Raw genomic sequence first — 22945 nt, 5'->3', positions numbered from 1 at the left:
CTGTTGCTTTTGAAGTAGAGGTAAGGACTGTTTGGTGTGATAATAATAATAGTGTGTTTGGTTTGAGTTTTTTGAATTAAAATTTTTTAAAAATTGAGTTTTTTGATTTTCGTATTTTTTTGTTTTTAGTGAATATTTTTAAAATTTCAAATATTTTTTTTTTTATTTTTTTAGATGCATCTTACTTAGATGTATTTAAAAAGTAAAAAAATTATGAAAAAATATTTTTAAAAATTAATAAATACATAAAAATATAAAAAATCTACTAAATTTTCGTATTTTTTTTTTGTATTTTTGGTATTTAATGAATTTTTAAAATATTTTTTTTAATTTTTTTTAATTTTTTAGGTATATTTATGTTAGGTATGTCTAAAAATTAAAAAAATTGTTCAAAATATTAAAAAAATTCAATAAAATAAAAAAACACGAAAAATAAAATTTTTTAAAAGTATTTTTAAAAAATAATAACCAAAATGATGTATAGAATATCATCCATATCAGTGTTCACATGCATTTTTCCATAGATAAAGACACTTGTGGGTAATAAATTGTGGAATAACAAATCTGAAAATTTGCCATCTTCATAAGTGTTTTTACTGTCACGGCTGCCTCGTGGTTAGGGCGGTAAATGATCAGAACCGATCATACATAGATACGTTTGAGTTGGACTTGATAACAACTTTTTCAAACTTTGTTGGTTATGTTATTTTATTTTATTTTATCTTTGCGTCAAGTGTAAATTTATTAAATTTTTAATAAATGAGTCCAAATATTTTATAGCTCTACTAGTTTAATGTTTATTATTTATATATTAAATAATGTAAAAATATATATAAAATAAAATAAATATGTTATTTATATATTTAAAAAATATAAATGTAAATAATAATTAACTATAGATAGTACATCTATATAATAGTGGTAATAGATATTATAGCAATTCTGGTTTGGACCCGACCCATTTGAAATTTTGGATCTGGGTTCGTTGTCATATATAGTTATTCGTATCTTATTTCCCTTAATCTCTCTTGGAGTTTGGCTTTTAGAATGTGTTGATTGTGTTTAGAATAGATTGGTAGCTCGTTTTTCAAACTTTTGTTGTCTAGAATTTTGTTCCTCTGCTAGAGCGTCACTTCTTGCATTTGAGCGGTGTAGGGCTATTGTATTCGAAAGGAACACGAAAAGCAAGCTATAGTTTCAAAATTGAGGTTTCCTGCTGAAGAAATCGAGTATTTGCATAGTGTATAAATTCATCATTGGGTGATCAATCGGAGGCGCCCAAGTCTTAAGAGCGGTCAAAAATGAGGTGTATGATGCTTCATAGCTCGAGTTTTTTGAGGCTCGAGTGGCCCGAGAAATTTTTTCTCTCTCATCTATTTGTTTCCTCTCTTGTTCTCTTTTCTCTATCTCTATTCTTTAAACACTCATTCAAAAATATTTTTGGGTGAAACTCTCTCTCTTCTTCACTCCAAAAGCCTCCTATTTCTCCGACACCCACAATTCGGATCACCGTTGGAGTCCACGACGAGGCAAGGCGAGCTCCATCATTAACTTCAGCGACCACCAAACGAGCTCATTCTCTTCACTCCATTTTCGATTATCGATCGAATCGGTTGAAGCAAAAATCAGTTTGGAATTTGTTTTGAATTTGTGTTGATTTTTGCTACTAGAATCAAACATTATCAATCCCCAGTTTTGCTACTAAAAAATTTGATGGAAAAGAGTTCAAATTCTAAAATCCCATTTTTTTTCTCTTCTTTCCTTTTCTTTTTTTCCTGATCTTTCTTTGCATTTTCTTGCTAACCAAACAAAGAGAGTGGTTGTAAAAAGTAAAATCAACAATTTAACTTGGAAATTGTGTATTTGATTGTTGTAGATTTCGTTTGATGTAAGCTTTCATCAAACCCATCAAAATTTGTCTTTAATCTCTATGGATGTGTTTGTTTTGGGGTAAGGACATGAAATTGGATTAATCCTAAATTTCTTTCTCTACTATGAAGTTTTTCTCTCAAAAATCTCTTGATTCTCTATTTGAGGTCTCTCTCTCTCTCTCTTCCTTCAAATCCAGACCCACCACCACCCCCGAAATCGCCTCAGATCATCTCTATTTTTTTTTTTTTTTTCCTTCCCTAGTGGATTTGGGGTCTCTCTTTATCTCTGCAAGCAACTGTTAATGGGATGAGAAGATGAAGAAGATGAAGAAAATGAAGGAGAAGGGAAAAAAAAGAGTCTCCAAAACGATGTTGTTTTGACCCCTCGAGCCATTCGGGCCACCAATTTCTCGAGCTACCTAGCGGGGTTGAAATGGGGTGTCTACAAGCGGTCTTTGTGAACTCTCAATACTTTTGCAAGTTTGCAAAATAATTAGAAAGTGGTGTTTTGCACTCGAGCGATGCTTCTTACGCTCGAGCTGTGTCGGCTTGAGCGGCCATTGTTGAGCTTCAGCGATAGTCTTCTGTTTGTAAAACTTTTGGAAGTTCGTATCCTACGCTCGAGCAAGCATATCTTTTATGTCTGGACGCTCGAGCGACACTTTTTGCGCTTGAGCAGTCTGCGCGTATATTAGTTCGTGAAAGTCACTTTTTCACTTCTCTCTCTAAACATTTCAAAACCCTAATCTCTCTCTCTCTCTCTCTCTCTAAAACTCATCTATTTCCCTTGAATACACATAGATCCGTCGATTTTTTCACCCGTGTATCTTTGTTAAAAAGATAGAGCTCGATGAGAGCTTCGTTCTAATCAGAGCAGAGTCAGTTTTCGGTGTCTTTGGGCTTCCTACACTCTCTCTCTCATCTTCTAAAGCTTGAGGTAAGGATTCTTCGCACCTTTTATGAGTTTTAATTTAGTTATTTGTGATTTCTAAACAACATTGTGGTTTTGAAAATTTTTGGAATAATCTAGGGTTTGGGTAAAGAAAATCAAAAGAGGGGTTTTTCCAATGTATTCTTGGAAATGATTGTGATGTTGGAAATAATGTTGAGTTTGGTAGAAATGGTTGACTTTGATACTTGGGGTTGATATTGGAAAGAAAATGAATTTTATCCTAAATGCCTCAAATATTGGTTTTGTATAAATGATGAAATTGATGTTGGCATTGTGAAATTGAATTAATGTTGATGAGGATGGTAGAGTTGAATATGAATTATCATTCATCTATTGAAATTGGGGGATTTGATCAAAGCATCCTCATTATAAAATTTTAATGCATTAAGGACAAGCACAAAAAGTTTTCCTTGAAAAGTCCAATAAATATCACTATTATCAAAATAATATAACTTTTGATGTAGATGTCGATTTTTAATAAAATTAATATTTTTAGAATTCTTTCAGATCCATATTGACTATGAATTTTTTTTTAAAAAAAATTATTGCCATTGAAATTGATGTAAACAGTAACAGTAGCATGCTACTATGTTTGACAGTGACATTTTATTTTGTCTCACCGTAACATGTTACTCTGTTTGACAGTAACATGGTACTCTGACAATATTGTCCAAGAAAAAAAAAAGAAAGAAGATACTTTACTTTTATCTTTACTCAATTGTGTGTTTTCTTCTTAGGGGGTTTATGAAAAAAAATAAATTGGGCTGTCTTTTTCACCAAACAATGGTCCAATAGAGGGGTTTTAACTAAATTTTCCATTGAAATTTGAAAAGTTTATCTTTATGAAATATAAATTATCTATTTAAAAATATCTGTCTTGGGCTATCGGTAGAAGATAGCTATGATTGTTGTAAAAATTGCGTAAGAATTAAGGAAATCGAAACTATTTCTCATTTATTTGCATCAGACATTATTTTATATTTATACATTACAAATGTATATTGTTTTGAGAAAATAGGTGAATTTGGAAAGGAGTTATTGTTACATCAAATAAGTTGGCCTGTGTGTTCAAGGTGAAAGTCTCAAAAATTGCGCGTATACATGGGTGTCGATCCCACGAATGAAATATCCTTAAAATGACAAAAGTAGTGCTTGTATAGCATATATTTACATGGGTGCCGGTTTATGGTTTCTCGCAGACGAAATTTTCGTGAAATGTGATACTGTTTTAGAGATTTCCAAGAATATGATTCACTGCCTTATTTCCTCTTGAAAAGAGAATGTTTTATGAACTATGGTATTCATTTGGCATTGCAAGGTTTTTGGAAAGAGGTAAAATATTTTGGCACAAGCATTACACATGTATACATCTTATAACTTTGTTAAGATTCATATATTGTGCTACATTATTTCTACTAGGTTTTGGCTCACCCTATGTGGAAAAAACATTTTAGGTGCTGATGATATGCCTCCGCCTAGACAATAGCTTAGGAGAACCTAGAGCGAGAGCTTCTTTTGTGTATTTACTATATTTGTTTTTATACAAACCAAGAGTTTTAACTGTATTGGATTTAATCTCACTTTTGTTGTAACCAAGAATTATTTTGGAAAGTTGTAAGATTTTATGACATTTATTTATCTGTTTTACTTTCTTATCTTATCTTTTATCGCACACATGCTATGGATTCAGGGTAAGACTTATGAATTTATACTTGCATATGTCACATTTTGTACAAGTGATTGGGATAAATGAAAGAGAATTATTTCGGAGCGTTACAGATATTTGTATTTTGGTAAAATATTGACTCTTTTTTTTAAAAAGAATATTTATATATATTGTATTTATAATTGTATAATCAAAGTTTTAATTGTAATTTAATCTCATATATAAGTATAAATTTATAAATTTTCTAGCTCGTTAAAACTCATGAACAGACTCAAACTCGAGTCAAGCCTAAACCAATTCGGTTTGAGTTCGGTTCGTTAAATTTTTATTGAGTTTGAGCTCGAGTTCGTTAAAATTTTAATAAATAAGTCTAAACATACTAAAACTCAGCTCGGCTCAATTTGGCTCGTTTATGGCCCTACTCGTGATGGAGCAAGTGATGTTGTTGTGACCAAGTCACAATAGCGATATGTGGTGCCTCAGTGGAGGCTATTTTTGAGTTTTTTTTAATAATTTACATCGTTTAATTATAGAATTCATTGAATATATCATTCATATAAGAAAATTGAATTAATTAGAAATCTATAATTTTATAATAAGAACACATTTATTTTTTAAAAAATAAACGGTTAACAATATCTTGAAACTTTTTATAAAATTATTTGAATATGATCAAAGGAATATAAATTTTTAATTAACTTAATTGTTTATATGAATAGTATACTCGACGAATTTTATAATATGAACCGCACATATTATTGAATAAGACTAAAAAAAAACCTCCACACCGAAACATCACATCCCCGCATCCCCTAGGGATTGCGGCCCTACTTGCTAGATGAGTGGCCTATTTTCAAGTCTAGTAGGGTTATTTTGATTTAGAAAATATTTGAGGGCCACAAAAATAGTGGTTCAAATGGCTCAAAACTGCCAAAACGATGTCGTTTTGGCAAATTTTGCGCCCAAAACGACATCGTTTTGGCAGTTTTGAGCCATTTGAGCCACTGTTTTTGTGGCCCTCTACCATTGCTGTTTAATTTAAAAGTTAAATTTTACATATTGTTTTACATATTATTTGGATTTAGAAAATACGCTTTTCTATCAGAGATTTTTTTTTAAAATAAATTTTAATAATTTTAATTGTTTATTTTATATTAGATGTTAAAGAGGTTATTTATGCAAAAAAGTTAATTACACTTTGATAGCTATATGATGGGCAAAAACTTGTATTACAAAAATAGATAAGAAATATAATTTTAAAAATAAATTATTATTATATTGATCATAATTATTTTTTAAAATAAGATCTAATATTACGGTAAATCATGACAGTAGTCCATATACTTTGATCATTATGTCATTTTAATTTCTGTAATTTCAATTGACTCTATTTTGATTATGAATTTATGATTTTGTCTCAAATTGATTACAATTCTTAATTTTTTTTAATATAAAAAATATGTATATAAGTGTCATGTGTTATATTTTAAAGGACAAAATTATAAACTTACTAAACCCAGGGAGTTAAGCCTAAAATAATTTAGTGATAATTTTTCTTAAAAAACACTAACAATATCATTAATTAGACTAAATTGACATAAAATTTAAAATTAAAGGTCAAAATTGAACCAATTGAAGGTATATGGATTAAATAATACAAGGACTAAAATGTAAGAACCACCAATGTAATTTATCCATCATATTGTATCAACTAGCGTATGCCCGTGCCTGAAGGCACGGTGTTAATAACGTTAGGATTAGAATATAATTATAATTCCAACACTATTTAATATAATTGTAAATTGTCAATTTTAATATAATTGTAATCCCAACCCTTCTGTATTAAAAGCAGACCCACGAATGCAAATAATATTAAGGTCACGCTCATCGCGAACAACAACATTAACATTTCTTTTTTTGAAGAAATTGAATCTATATACAAAAACTTTATATATATAAATAAGAAAAAAAAATCATTTCTTTCTTGATATTACTGTTTGGTGCAAGTCTATATCCACCTAAAAAGTATGAGGAACAAAACATTTATAAGAAGAAAATTAGATATGATAAGTTTAAAATAAATAAATAAATAAGCCTTACATTATAAGAGAGGTACTCGAAGCTTTCCCTAGTCTATAAGTTTACAATCTCATTTTCCAATGGATTTTCACCACCATACATGCACCAAAAATACTATAATTTCCATTTGTGTAGGCACAACAAATCCCATATTTCTCATATTCAAATGCAGGCCTGCTGTAGATTTCCTCACTATCAAGTGAACATCTTTATTTGCTCTATGGCCAGATCTGCATGTCAAGTTTATGTTTAAAAGATGACTATCCAGTCTTCAATCATTAATTAAGAAAAATAAATAAACGAAGATTGAGCACATTGATACATTTCTAGTATAGCCATCATCAAAGTATCCAATTCAAATTAAAACCAAAATCAAAATTCGTTAGGACTTCACACACAAAATGAAACATCTACACTGTTTTAACTACATTAGCAGAATCCAAAAAAAAAAAAAAATAAATAAATAAAATACTACAGTTGCGATTCAAATGCATCTGAATATACATAGCACCAATTCAGAAATTCAGGGAATGGAGATATATGATAATGAATGAAAGGAAAATCTGACTACAAAAACTGAAATGCAGTCTGATCAAAAGAACTACAATGTGCTTATCAAAAAAATATTATAATGGGGTCATTAGTTACTGTTTATCCCTTTTGCTAGGTCGTAAAATTATAGTGCAAGAATTTACATAGCAGACTTGGAACCGCTTCCTGCCTGCTGCCCACACAGAAAACTACTAAAGTGTTGATTCCATACACAATCAAGCCAGTCTGTAAAAGAGAGAATAGGTACACCTCAAAACAGAAAAGAACTTAATGTACTATATGCATCCCTTAACAAACAGTAAGAGGATAAATCATGATCGATCATGATTTGTGACAGGTGATTCAAGAAAATTTGTTATGGATGATTGACGATGAAACACAAATATTGAACAGTGCTTAGATCAATTGAAAGTTAACTCAAGGTTTGGATTTACATTTGTACAAACAGATAGTGAACATACAGAAATGCACGCAAAACAGACATCAATTTTTTAAGCCCAAAACTCCTACATCAAGCAAACAACTTCAATATCATGTCAGCATTCAACTTCAATATGTAGAAGAATCTAACTAAAGATAGTCTGAAGGGTTTTCATGAACAAAGTCAAGCAAACAACTTCAATTATCTACCAGAGGATTGCATTTAAAACAAAAATCATGCTTACTTGAGTTGGATGCTGTCCTGGACCATCCCCTGCATTAATAACAGGAATACTGGCAGTGGCAGCTGCTCTTTGAGCAGCACCACTTTCAAAGTGCCTCATCACAATTATATCCGAGTACCCTTCAACTGTTCTTATACTATCTGCAAATCAAGCTTCAAAATTAGAAGGGAAGTGAAATGGGTGACTTTTTACCAAGAATGTGTAGCTGTCCTAAATGCCCCAAAATGGAGACTTTTTACCAAGAATAGTTAAGCACCCCAAAGTTAAGGGAAGCGAAATTGAAAGAGGGATAGCCGTGGCTTTTAATTTATGTAAGAGAAACAGATTTATGGACAAATGTGTCGGACTGGGAAGAGACAAAAGGTGGGAAAGCAACTAAAGACAATTGTGGTGCTTTGGTGTTTCATAATACAAAACATCATCCCCAACAACATATGAAATTTTGACTCAGATGAAAAGACCTGTCCGTATCAGTTATACTTCAAAAACTCATTTGTACAGAGACTTCATTCCTATCTATGTTTACTTAAATTCTAAACAAAAACAGGCTTAAAAAGTAGCAGTTCGTGTACAAAGGCACGGTGTAAATAATATTAAGATTAAAATGCAGTTATAAAAATATATTTAACAGACTGTACTCTACAATTCCAAATAAATCAAATATAAAAAAAAAAAATTAAATATCAAATAATACACACCAGCCAGTGCTCTGCCTAAAGACCTACCGTATGCCCGTACCTAAAGGTACGGTGTAAATAATATTAAGATTAAAATGCAGTTATAAAAATATATTAAAATATTTTTCTTCTTAAAGAACTTGAATAAAAACTCAAATAAAATAACAATATTGGCCATTAAGAAACTCAAATAAAATAACATCTCCTCTAATCTTAATGCAAATTAAGAAACAAACATATCAGATTTATAATGTTTACCAATATTGCAAATCAAAATATAAGAGCAAGTTAAAAAAAGAAAATTGTAATATAGCAGAAGCTTAAAAATTGTAATATATCCCTAGCTTAAAAATTGTAAAATAAAAATTTCAATCAAAGAAGACAGCTTCAAAATCCTTATGTAATATAGCAGAAGCTTAAAACAAAAGTTGGCCATTGAAAACAAAGAGGCAGCACTTCAACTGCAATTTCAAATCTCATTGTGTTAGTGGCAATCATACTACTACATGGGTTTCTTTTTGGTCTTTTTGTTTTGTTTCTTTAACTATTTGTCTATTCTTTTTTCCAGAATATGATTTCTGTCCTGATAGAGCCTCATAAAAGGGTATTTTAACTTTTGAGCCACCAAACCAAACCTTTAGGGCTACAACAACCATTTAGTAAATTCTAAACTACATAAATTAAAAACATAAAATGAGATGATTGATTAACCCTTAGATAACAAATTATCTAGCAACTCAAATCATGTCATGCTTACTTTCAGATAAGCACCATCAGATACTGTAAAAATGGGTTTAGGCCATATAATCCCTAAGGTGAGGTGATTAGTAGGCAGCGGATGTAATATGCACTTCTACATGGTGGTATTGCATATGTGCTAAGAAACACCGAAACACCGACACATCCAATAAGGCGTCATGTCATATCGGACACTGTATAATCTAAGCTAATCTGATGCTGTCTATTCCTGATTAAAAGATTGTATACAGATACAATGGTGGTGATTTACAATACTCTGTCATATTCTCCAGTACTTCCTCCAGTTAAGGAGAACTACGATGACTGGAAATGCGTAAGGAGGTAATCAATCTCTTAACCAACATGTTATCTATATTCTCACACTTATATTCCAACACTTTCACCAAACAGTAAGACGCAATTTTTTCACGCGTTTTGCATCAACTCACAAAATATTAGCAAATATCATAAAAAATTCCCCTTTATGTCTAGAATTGCCAAATCATTTCAAACATGTACAAACTGCAAGTACCTACTTTCCTGTTCTCCCAAGTGATATAAATAAGAATTTTTGCGAATCCATCAGTTTCTCTATGGAATTCTAACTCCTCTCAATAATTTTTCAGATATCTTGCAAATTATAAATTACCATATACTCCCTAGATTTCCCAATTTTAATATAATTCTTCTTGTTTTCCAAATCAAAGAAACACATAAATATCCCATAAACACATAAGTAACTTGACTTTATTAAGAAGTTTCAACGTTGTCCCTCTGTTAAATGCATTCACACAAACCTAACTATATTGGCTTTGTTAAGAATTTTAGGACATCAAAATAACAATGGGAAGAGTCTAAATAACATCAATATCAATACAATCAACAATTCCCCAATTTTAACATAATTCTTCTTGTTACCCAAATAAAATAATAATAAATAAATAAAAACAATATCCCATTTCTGTGAAAAAAAATTGTAGAACCTAACCGCTATTAGAAATCACTAATGAACAATATTGTTTTCTCAACCACAAATTCACGCTTTACATAAATTAACAAATAAGTTTTGAAACCACAATACAATCAAAATCAATAAACCCTAATCACAAAGTCATTAGGCAATCAAAAGGATAAAATCTCAATCATCAATGAGATCAAAAAGGGAGGAGAAAACCAAACCAAAATGAGATCAAAAAGGGTTCCCTGATCTACTTTTACGAACTCGGTATCAAAGTTAAATGTATCAGTTTGATATTCAATCGCCTAAAGTTAGCGAGAGGAGGGCAACACAGAACAGCCCGACAGAGAGATTAATGGCGACGAACCATACACAATAATTAAAATACATAACGATTAAAATACATAACGATTTGAAAATAATAAATTTTAAATTTTATCTTATACATATCAAACAATTTATTTTTAGTTTAGTACTTAAATTTTGATTAAACAACTTTTTAATTCAATAAATTTAACATTCAATTTTCAATACTTAATTTTTAATTTTCAACATTATTAAACATTACCTGAGGCCAAACCTTATCATAAGACATAGAACTAAAGTCGGAAAATATAAGTAGAGTAATCTACTTAAAACTCTATCTTTTGTAACAGATTGATGTGTTTCCAAAATTGTTTTATGTAGTCAGTTTTGTAAAAATGGCATAGGCAAACAACCCTAAAAGAATTCTGGAAAACTCAAAAAAGATTGAGCAGCGAGAGGAGGGGAATGAACAGAAAATGGGTAGGCAGAAATATAGAGAGAGAAAGAGAAGATAAAGAGAAGTGGAGCGAGCATCTTACCTTGCAAGCCGAGACTGGAGAGCAGAAATAACCTGTTAACAGCTCGTTAGAGAGAATTCTGGAAAACTCAAACCCAACAATATAAAATGAAAAGAAACCAGTTGACAGAACTTCGAATGAAGCCATATGGAAAATGATCCACATAGCCAACCAGTATTTGGGATTAGCTTCTAACAATCTCTCTCATAAAAACAAACTAAATAATTTAAAATATCATAAGCATAACAAATTTTTGCAGAGTTTTTTTCTTTTTAGAAATTGAATCAATACTATTTTTTTATGGACATGTAACCATCACAGTGCAATGTGGCACTGACAAAATGAACGGTTAATTATCCCACTGTATCCACAACTATATGACTTTGAACAAAATTTAGTCTGAGAATTAGAAGAATCACAAAGAATAAGAAGACAATAAAAGGCATTACTCACTTGGGCCTGAACAAATATATTCCTTCCAATGCCAACAATAATCAAATCTTGCAAGCGAAATGAAATCATAATTAAATAATTTGGCAAATGAATAAATAAACAAAACAAAGGAACCAAGCTTTATAAACCAAAATCTAGGGAGTATATGGTAAGAACCCCTTTATTTTTTTTCCTCTTTTTTTTAAAATAGCCAACAAAAATGAACTTAAACAATTTAAACAAAAATTATGAAGCATAAACCAGAAACAGAAACATAAATGATAAACCAGAAATGATGATAAATAGAAATGAACCAGAAACAGAAATAATGATAAACCAGACCATGAATCAACAATTTAAACATGAAGCATAGAGAGAAAGAGAGAGAGAGGGAGAGAGGTACCAGAGAGCTCCAATCGGGGTTCAAAGCAGAGAGAGAAAGAAAAGATTATCCCACTGTATCCACAACTATATGACTTTGAACAAAATTTAGTCTGAGAATTAGGAATGTAACCAATGATTAGTGGATGAAAAGTGGATGAATTTACACCGTGCCTTTAGTTTTATTCTCCAATACACAAACACATATGTAATATTGTATTTCATTGTTAGGTCTCCAGTATGTAATATTGTTCAAGGATCGTAATAGAGATGGTGTGTTCAAGTAATGCTTGTGATGACAGACTGACAGTGTTAGAAAGGGTGTTAATGCAAGACTCGCTATTGTGAATGCAAGACTCGTTCATACGTGTGTATGAAAGACAAATGTAAATTTGATAATTTTAGAGAGAATTCTGGAAAATTCAAACCCAACAATATAAAATGAAAAGAAATCATTTACCCCAATCAATCAGATAGAGATACAAACCAGTTGATAGAACTTTGAATGAAATTTATTGATACATATCAGCAGAAAAAATTTCAGCAGATAAATTGATAGAACTTTGAATGAAATTTATTTATACTTTGAATGAACTTTGAATGTAAACTTTGATTTGTATCAGTAGATTTTGTTTGATATGTATCAGTAGATAAAATTTGATCAGATGTTGATACATATCAAATAAAATAAATGATCAGCAGATTCTTTGTTTGATATGTATCAGCAAATTTATTGAAAATAAAAAAATGTTAGAAATGTTTGGTTAACAATTGGTCCATGTATCAATTTACACCCCCAGAAAACAAATCCAAACAAATAATAAAACCCCTTTAAACCAATAGGACAATTAATTAGTGCTGCCAATCATAACAAATAACTCTTTCAAAATCATTAGTGAGTGAACAACAAAAAGAAATAAAAAAAATGTTAGAAATGTTTGGTTAACAATTGGTCCATGTATCAATTTACACCCCTAGAAAACAAATCCAAACAAATAATAAAACCCCTTTGAACCAATAGGACAGTTAATAAGTGCTGCCAATCATAACAAATAACTCTTTCAAAATCATTAGTGAGTGAGGTGAGGTGTGGCGTGGCGTGGCGTTCAATGGATATTGGGGTAATATCAGCTTAATATTCTGTTTGATGAAGAATCAAACTATAGTATAATGTCTCTCCATCTATCTATTTTACAAAGACAACTGAAAAGCATATCATGCTTTATTTATTTTTGTTAATTTAGTACTTATCATATTCCATTAAAAAAAAAATAACAAACACAAACAATTACTTTGGGTTTGTTTAAAAGGAAAGAAAGAAAATTAAATTTATGAGTTAATATGTTTATACTTTAACAGTATAGTAAGAATTTTCAAAGTTATCCATCTATTAAATGCATTCAAACTTAACAAAATGATGATAACAATATTAGTTTCTTGGCTTTTCAAGATGGATAACTATTTTGGGACATCCCAAACAACAATGGAAGGTGGGTGTACATACTCTGTTAGTAAGTGTAAATATCATCAATATCAATTTCACCAATAATTTCCCAATTTTAACTCAAATATATAAACCCAGATATATAAACCCAAATTCTAACTCAAATATATAAACCCAAATTCTAAACTAAAATTATAACTCAAATTATCAAGAGTATTAGACCAACATGATTCCAAATTCTAACTCAAATATATAGACCCAGATATTTAAACCCAAATTCTAAACTCAAATTATAACTCAAATTATCAACAATTGAAGTATTTGCATGACCCAGATGATTCCAGAGTGTTAGACCAACATGATTCCAAATTCTAACTCAAATATATAAACCCAGATTCTAAACTAAAATTACAACTCAAATTATCAACAATTGAAGTATTTGCATGTGAGAGTATTTAATAAAAAACAGAACCAGATAGAGAGAAAATGGCAAGAGAAGAAAACGAAGGGGAACAGAGAGAGAAGAGGCATAGAGACAGAAATATTACCTAGGTTTGGTGTAGCTCTGAAGTAGCTCTGTTTCACCAAATAATAAGCCATGAACCATAAACGGAAATGATGATAAACCAGAAACCATAAATCAACAATTTAAATATGAAGCATAGAGAGAAAGAGAGAGAGCCTGAAAACTTTCTGCTTTCTTCGCCAGCCTTTCAAGCCAAAATCTGAAATTTGAAGCGAAAACTGAAATCATTAGATTTTATTTTTTAACATATCAAATGTTGATCAGCAGATTTATGCTATATAGCACAAAGAATCCCAATTGATGTGAATTCTCTATGGTTATTTGCATTGAGATTGTTTGTTCATCCTATTGTTGCTTTAATTGCTGAAAATTTAGTTAATTATTTGTGGTTTTGATGATTTCTGATTGTGATGCGAAGTTCGGTGATTCTCTGTAAATTCATGTACACTATTTTTGTAAAAATATTTTGAATATCGTTTAATTAAAACCGGTTGCCATGAAGAATGAATAATGCCCCTGCTCTCATGAGTCATACCCCCAGTTTAAGGTGAGTACACAATGAAATCTATTGAAAATTTTATTACGCATGTATAGACTGACTATGCATTTTTGTGGGGGAGTATTTGAAAAAAAAATGGGACAATTGTTGCTTTTGTTTTCATTTTTATATTTATTTTTTCTAAATGATCATTAGGTGAATCATTTAGTGATTTTAAAATTTGAGTAATGAGAAAGACTCAAAAACTGTAATCTAAGACTCAAATGTTGATTAAAAAAATGAACAATTCAAATCTTAATATTATTTTAGTCTGTTATTATGATAATTTGAATTGTTCATTTTTTCAAATCCTATGTATAAATTAGTTATGAGAAAAATTAGATTGATAAGATAATTATAACTACATTATTTCATCATATATATTTGTCTTAAAAAAATAGACAATAAGTATAATTTTAAAAATAATCCACAATTTTTTTTATATATAAAATCACATAATTATAATTACTAAATTAATATAATTTTATTTATGAATAATTTACAAATAACAAATTAAATAATTTTATGGTATATCTACACCCCCACAAAGCCTCCAACTCACACAGTGGACTGGGAAGAATTCTCTCCCTACTATAAATAAGACAATAAAAGATTAATAAGGAGATTCAAACCGAAAAGCAAGTCCATTAAAATTATACTCACACCATACTAATAGATGCCGTTATTGTGTATCCAATTGTAACACCTATGAGATTACCATACTGAGCTATTCCACATAGCTTCACCTGGATGCCTCCTGAGAAAAACAGAAATGACCCAAATCCATGAATATTTGAACAACAATAATAACTACAAATATTAAACATTGGAGCTAAAAATAAAACAATAAACAACAATAATAAAACTAATCATAAAACTAATCTACCTTTACCCATATCATAGTTTCAACAACAATAAAACTAATCATCAAATTAATCACAAAAGATACACGGGAAACAAATATAACTACAAATATTAAACATTGGAGCTAAAAATATATCAATGTATTGTAAGCCCCAAATTACAAATTGTAAGCCCCAAATTACAAATATAAAAACAGATTGTAAGCCCCAAATTACACAGATTGTAAGCCCCAATGAACCCAATTTTAAACCCAGACGATGAAACTAAAAATATATCAATGTATTCATGGATGTAAAAAAATATCAAACCCAAGAATGTTATAAACAACCCTAAAAATGTATGTATTCATGAAATGAAGGAGAAGAACAGAGAGAGAAGGGGAAAAAATATCAAACCCAAATCACACCAATCAAACCCAAAAGTAGTAAGTAGTGATGGTCCATGTTCCCGATGGTGATCAGGAGCATGCACAATATGTATGCATTAACTGTCTAAAATCTATGTAGTCCTGTTTTATCATTGTGTTCAGCATTGAACAATGAACTCAAACTGTAAGAGCTTGAGTATGAAATGGATATATTGATGAGTAGACTCCTGAAATGTTGCATTTCCTTCTAACAACTAATTGGAAAAGGAATTCATAAATATGGAACTGACCAGAAAACCATGGAAAATCGGGCATGCATTTCCTTTAGAATCCCATCTGGTGTTGTGCCCAAGAACATGGAGGGTTTGAAGGTGAAATTTTCCCCTGCTCTTTTGCAAAGTTTCAACTATCTTTGTACACAAAGGAAAGGAATAGCCTTCCAATTTTGCCTTTCTTTCTGCCCTAGTACCATCACTGGCACACTGCATACAAAAATTCAATACATTCAATTCAACCTACATCTCTAGAATATCAAAAACAAAGTAGAGGATCTTGGGGCAGACTTGAGGTGAGGCATCTTCGAAACCACCAATTAGGTGTACCTGCAATGTATACACTTGCAGGGGTTACAAACCATGCAAAAATACCAAGTCATTGAACACGAATAATTTATCAACACGACAGAATTTGGGGGAAATAGAGAAGAATACGTCCAACTCGGCATCAGAATTTTGATTGACAACTAAAGTTAACATTTGGGTGAGGCCAACATCAACAATATTTGGAGAATCTATGTGGGCAACAGAGTCCTGCCATCAAGGTAGAAATTCATAATCAAATACTTCAATTACATAGAATTCAACAAAATATTATCTTTAATGAAATATATTTTCATACATTCCACTTGTGCGGTTCCGAATGGCAAGACCCACACAGGTTGCCTGAACGTGATTTGACGATTCACAGGAGGGGGACGGTGCAATGAAGAACGGCGAAGGCGGAGGAGAAGCAAGAAAGGAGGCATCGATCTTCTTTGAGGATGAAGCGGTTGTAGTCGACGTCTCAGGCGTCGTGAGAAGCATGGGTGATGAAGGATTGGACGAAACCAACCGAGGAGGTAGATGAAGGAAACGATGGCAGCGAGTTCGGAGAGAGTGACGACGTGGAGAGGGGTGGAGGATCGGATCTGATCGCGCTAACGATGGAGGAGGTAAGGCATTAGAGGCTTTTGGGAGGAGGAGGAGGAGGAGGAGGATGAGGTAAGGCATTAGAGGTAAGACATTACAGCAGATGTGTTTAGCTAGACGTGGGAGAGAGAGCAAAGAGTTGTTTGGGCGGGAGATCCATTGATCTGAACCATTGATGTAAACTTGGGATTAATCTCAACCATAGGTTCAAAATGTATCACACATACATTTTATATATTTTCAAAAACCTTCTCCCCTTATTATATAGATATTAGATCAATTTAATTTTTTATATTAATAATCTACTTAAAATAAGTGACAGAGTTATAAAAATATCCCTAATATTAATAAGGCTGAAACACATTAATATTTACACTGATGTGAACATACATATTGTTAAATTTATTTAATGTGAATGTTCACATTATCAAGTTACTAAGAGTTCAAAAAATATTTACGAAGATAAAATTGTTCATAAAATAATGAGAATTAAGATTTGGTGGATCAAATATCTAAAATAATAGGACTTATTAAAATATAATAATATCTTATGAATTAATTGAAATACAAGTACTTAAAATAAGATTTTTTCAATAAATTCTCCTATAAATTTTTTTTAAAAAGTTGAAGTTGACATCATGAATGACGTCACCACCTTGTTCCCTTGAGTGTGGTGGGTGCCATATTAAAAAGGCGCATCTACATTAAAGAGAAATACGATGCACTCTTTTTATTCGTAGTAATGGAGAGATTTTAAACCACATTTTGTCGTTAAGGAGTGGCTTGGAATTTTATTTGTTTAGTGAATTTAGGAAATTGAAAAAGGTTATTGTGTTTGAAAATGATTTTTTAATTGTATAAAAATGTGAACAACTTCTATGCTTTATTTACTTTTTAATGATTTTTAATCAAAAAATTATAAGTTATCAAACCAATACTAAAAATCAAGTATTTGAGAGAGTAAAATTGATAATTAGTTAAATTTTTAATCATTCATGCACATCCATGTGAGTAACATTTCAAAAGGCATTGCTAGTTTGGGTGGTTAGACCCCTCAAAAAAAAAAAAAAAAAAAAAATAATAATAATGAAAACAAAAACGATGACAACATATGCAAAAAAATAAAAATGCAAGTTTGGATTACACGAAGTACTCATTCATAACTGAAGCACGAAATTATGAAAGTAATAGTCCAATTACAAGAGGGAAAACGATATAATTACTCCTATAAAAAAAACCATTCAACATTTTTGTTTTTGTTTTTGTTTTTGTTTCTGTTTTTTTGGTATAATATTCAAGGTGATTTTTGGCTAATAAAATCCCTAAAAGCATCCAAACTAGCCCCCGCACTCGCCGGAAAACCGCCCTCAAACTTGCCACCCAATGCCGCCGCTCGCTTGTGAACCTCTTCATCAGCCATCAACCTCTCAATCCCTTGCACTATGTCTTCCTTCACAATTTCCGATAGGTCACCATTTGATACCATGTACCCTACTTTGAGGTGGCACACCACCAACTTAGCATCGTAAAATTGGTCACCCCTAATCGGCCATGCCAAAATGGGCACCCCACGCCCAATTGCCTCCACAGTCGAATTCCACCCACAATGCGACAAAAATCCACCCGTCGATGGGTGGCTCAATATCATCAGCTGCGGTGCCCATCCGCGTATTATCAAACCCCTATCACCTACTTTGCTATCTAACCCATGAGGGTAGTAGCCTTCTTCTTCTGCAGCATCTGAACCGGGTTTCCCACCCAAGAAAGCACGGGGTGGACCATGCCTACCTGAACCGGGCTGAATAACCCATATAAATGGCCGGTTTGATTCTCCTAAAGCATTAGCTAGTTGAGCGTATTCCTCTAAAGTGGGCCCAACTTCACTCCCGAACGACACGTATATCACAGATCCACGCGGCTTTGAATCCAACCATTGGATCACTTCGTCTTCCGTGTAATTGGATTGTCGTTTGGGCCGAATGTCCCGGTCGTGCATGACTGAACCGGCCGAATTCCAGTACTGTTCCGGCAATAGTGGGCCCACACCGTAGACCGGTTTTCCAATCTGATTCGCTACGTATTGAATGAACGGACGCTCCAGATCGTCACACGTGTTGATCAACAACGCGATCGAGCCGTCTACTTCATCCACCCACGGTGGCCGATGACCCGGTTGCGGTGGACCAAGTTTCGGCCCACCTGGTGGTCCATGTAAATCGGGTGGTCCACCTGGCGGTCCATGTAAACCGGGCGGACCGTCCAGTCCACCTGGGGGACCACCCATATGTGGAGGCCTGTGAGACCGTCGGTTAATATCAGAATAAGTCAAGCCCATGTCTTCGGGCAACCCGGGAATGATCCGAACCTCACCGGGCTTCATATTGGCGGCGTTGGCTTTCCACGACGCGTACTCCATGGCGGCGGATGCGGCGCCGGAGGTGAAGAACGCCGCCGTGGGAATACCAAACTTGGCGAAGAACTCTTTGCTCCAGCTCATCATCACATCAATCACAGCACATGCGGGTCGGGTGGGATTGTTAATTCTGGAAGAGAGGAATGACTCAAGGGCCAAACCCATTTGCTGGTGACGGCGGTGGAAGGGGTTGTGTCCGGGTCCGGGTTCAGACCCGGATCCTCCGGCAGCCTCAGGCGGCGGCGGCGGAGGGGCGGCATCGTCGGTGATTTCGGCGATTTCTACGAGAGGGTGGTGGCGGAGGGAGGAGGGGATGGAGGAGGAGAGATTTGAGGAAATCATGAGGGTAGTTTGGTAATTTCGAGAGGAGAGGTGTTTGCAGAGCTCTATGCAGGGGAAGAGGTGGCCTTGCCCAAAGAATGGGAGGATTAAGATCTCTCCATCTACTGCCATGTTTGGGTTTTTGTTTGTTTGTCGATGATCTTTGAGATCCAATATATGGGTAAGTATATATAATGTAAGTATAGACTAGAGAGAGGAAGGAAGGAAAAGGGGAGAGAATCGACGAAGGAGGAAAAGAAGGGGCAAAGCTTAGGGATGAAGAAAAGAATTACAGGAAGAGAGGTTCACTGGTGAGAGTGTTTGTTGTGAAGGGATTGACTGTTTGGTGGCAGAAAGGATTTTGGGTTTCAATTATATTCGGGTTTGGTTTTAATTTTTCGAAAATTTAATTTTTAATTTTTTTAATTTTTAGTAAATATTTTTTAAATTTTGAGTAATTTTTTTTTATATGTACCAAATATTTGTAAATAACTATTTTAAAAAAATAATAAATATATAAAAATATGAAAAATATATTGAATTTATATATATATATATATATATTTTATATTTTTGGTATTTAGTAAATTTTTTAAAGATTTTTTAATAAATATTATATTTTTTAAATGTATTTATATTAGTTGTGTCTAAAAATTTAAAAAAATTACTTAAAATATTAATAAATTCACTGAAAAAAAATGAAAAACGAAAAAAATATAAAAAATGACAAAGTAATTTTTTTTTGAAAAGTAAATTATGAAAACTAAAACAAAGGCACTTTGGGAAGATTGGTAAAAATCTAGCTTTTTAAGCCAAAATAGTCAATTTTTTTTACCTAAAACAACCTAGTTTTTTTTTCTCAAAAAAGTTAAAAAATCAACATTTTACCAACTTACTAAAACACCACAAACTATCAAAATCCAACATTATTGAGGGCATTTTAAGAATAAGGGAAGGGGATGTGGATGATGTGAGGGCTTTTTAAGAATAAATTATTTTAGTAATTTTTTAATTTTTTATAAAATGATGCGTAAAAAAATAAAAAAGTGATATGATCTAAAAAATATACATATATTTTGAATTTTTTTTTAAAATTTTTTTATTTGGTCATTTTTTGAGTTTGGTTTTTGAATTTTTTTTTTGAGCTCTCTATATTTTAATTTAAAAAAAAATTAATTTCTATTCAAAATAAAATAGAAAATGTCACTGTCACATAATATAAAAAATTATAATATTTTATTAGAATTTAGATTTGTGTTAGAAGTGTGAATTATATATAATAAAATATTTTTTTGTTATGTGACTGTTAATATGTCATTTTTTGTATAATTTTGAACATAATAAATTTGCCTTATAAATAAAGAAAAATGGTTAGGAGCACTAAAATGGGAGCACTAATGATGTGGCAGTGAGACCCATTGCCTATACCTTGTTTTTCTTTTTTTTTGGGCATTCTCAATCTATTAGTGCTATTAGTGGTGCTTTTTTTAATGGTATGAATCATTGTTGATAAATAAATTGAAAAAAACTTGAAAGATGAAAGGTTAAAATGAGAAAAAAATAAACTTTAAGAGTAAAAGTAAGAAAATGACCAAACATAAAAAATACAAATTATAATTTGCCTTAAAATTAATCTATTATGAGTTATATGTAAGGTAAATTTTATTTATATATTATAGTTTTAAATGTTTCTGTGTCTCTGTATATGAATTAGGGGTGGATTGTATATTATTTGGGCCTCATTTGCAAATATGCTATTTTAATAGTTTTTTGATTTTTTACGAAAAGAATTTACAAAAAAATAGAGTGTGATATGACAAATTATAATGGTTTTTTAACTAAAATATTTATGGGTGGTTTGGGATGATCTAAATAAACGTACTTTTTAATTTTTTATGAAATATGAGTTAGGTATGGGTTAGGTTTGAAGTGATGTGTTAGAGAGGTGATGTGATTTAAATAAAATAATATAACTTAAATAGAATAGTGACCTTTTGACTTTTTAATTTTTTTAAATGATGTCAAATAAGGCCTTAGCCCTCAAATGACACTTTATATAGTAAAATTAAATATAAATATAAGTAATGATGACAATAGTGTATATGCAAATTGGAGTACCTAGGTGCTAGTGACATTCAAACACTTGTTAATTCTAAATATAAACATACACTGACTCAAACACAAAATGATAATTACTATAACGATCGCGATTGGTAGCTCAAGATTTTTGACTCGAAATTGGCTTGAAAAAGTAAGAGAGAAGGAGGAGGAGGAGGGAGAGGCTGGAGGAGGGGCGAAGGAAGAGGAGGAGGGACAGAAGGGGGCCAACATATCGGGGTGGAGGCGGAGGCGGGGGGCGGAGGGGGAGGAGGGGCGGGGGTGGGGGCTGCGAGGCAGAGGCTGCGACGACGATCGGCGGATGTAGGGCTGCGACGATCGGGCAGAGGCGACGGCGGAGGGCTGCGACGGACGACCTGCCTTCTCTCTCTTTCTCTCTCTCTCTCTCTCTCTCCCTCTCTTTCTTCTCTTCCTCTGTTTCAGACCAGCATGATGAAGAAGAAGAAAAAAAAAAAAAAAGACAGCCCAAAACGACGTTGTTTTGGGCTGTCGAGCCAAAATCGAGCCACGAATTTCGAGCTACCAGTCATTTTCGTTACTATAAATTAGTAAATTTCACAATTTTTTTTTTTCAACTAACTAGTCTATCATATGATAAAGAAAATTTTAAAATTTAAAACAGAACTTATTTTGATGTTATAGTTTGTTCCAGGTGGAACGAGTCGGACTGATTCACGCTTCCCAAATCGGTATCCGAGTGACCAAGCCCACAGAGGAACCTGCCCAAGAGTTCAACGGGGAACGGTGAGTACCCCAGCGAACCCTCCGACGAGCAAGTTGGAGAGAGATGTGGAATGTAGAGATAGATTGGAGTTAGAAAGCTTTACCTTCTTTCAGTCTTCGACATCTGCTTATATCCTCTAGTAATCATTTCGTTGTCCTTTCCGACCTGTCACCTTGGCCGAAAGTCTATGCTTTAGCTTACCTTGTTCATGGTGAAGACGTTTTGTCCCGACGGAGAGGAATTATCGCAATAAATGCTGTAAGGGGCTTCATTAATGGCGATGTGCAGTGGCAATAATTTTACAGATCTTCATCTGCTTATGTGGTTTGCCCCTCTCTTGCCATGTGTCTTGATGTCATTGGTTCTTATTGCTACGTGGGGCTTCAACAATGCTGAATTTTAGTATTTGAGTTATGTATTGAGCCCTAAATGGTGAGTTATAATCTTTATGGACTTACCCATGTCATATTTCAATAATAGAATAAATGTTATATTAGTCTGTAAAGAATTTACAGGATTTGTTTGTTTGTAACTCGTACAAAAAATGCTTTTTGTTTGGAGGCAAAATCTTTCCTATTGCCATACACACCATGAAATACCTAAAAGGAGAAAAAAGAGAGCTTTTTATTGGTCAAAGACTTGAACGCT

General features: G+C 32.4%; 2 protein-coding genes across 4 annotated transcripts; both read right to left on the bottom strand.

Moving 5' to 3' along the window:
- Nucleotides 1–6359: 6359 nt before the first annotated feature.
- On the bottom strand, nt 6360–15640 carry LOC114262384 (uncharacterized). 3 transcript variants are annotated; one of them, XR_014344714.1, is made up of 6 exons: nt 14967–15640; nt 13922–13964; nt 13788–13815; nt 7786–7925; nt 6590–7345; nt 6360–6507 (listed from the first exon to the last, which is right to left on the bottom strand). XR_014344714.1 is itself a non-coding variant. In XM_082895808.1 (5 exons), exons 1-5 carry the CDS (start codon nt 15128–15130, stop codon nt 7232–7234), a joined length of 489 nt encoding a protein of 162 aa, XP_082751934.1. In that variant the 5' UTR covers nt 15131–15640; the 3' UTR covers nt 6532–7231. The 3 variants fall into 3 exon arrangements, 1 of the variants encoding a protein (XP_082751934.1); XR_014344715.1 differs by having other exon boundaries at nt 6590–6798; nt 14967–15625; XM_082895808.1 differs by lacking the exon at nt 6360–6507 and having other exon boundaries at nt 6532–7345.
- A 2221-nt stretch (nt 15641–17861) lies between these two features.
- On the bottom strand, nt 17862–19830 carry LOC114262289 (putative UDP-glucosyl transferase 73B6). The gene has a single exon (XM_028202648.2). The coding sequence runs from the start codon at nt 19585–19587 to the stop codon at nt 18016–18018; it is 1572 nt and encodes a 523-aa protein (XP_028058449.2). The 5' UTR covers nt 19588–19830; the 3' UTR covers nt 17862–18015.
- Nucleotides 19831–22945: the final 3115 nt, after the last annotated feature.

Source organism: Camellia sinensis, chromosome 11, assembly GCF_055761805.1.
Source record: "Camellia sinensis isolate YWXY chromosome 11, ASM5576180v1, whole genome shotgun sequence".
Classification (NCBI taxonomy): Eukaryota; Viridiplantae; Streptophyta; class Magnoliopsida; order Ericales; family Theaceae; genus Camellia; species Camellia sinensis.
This window is presented reverse-complemented; position numbering and strand designations above follow the sequence as displayed.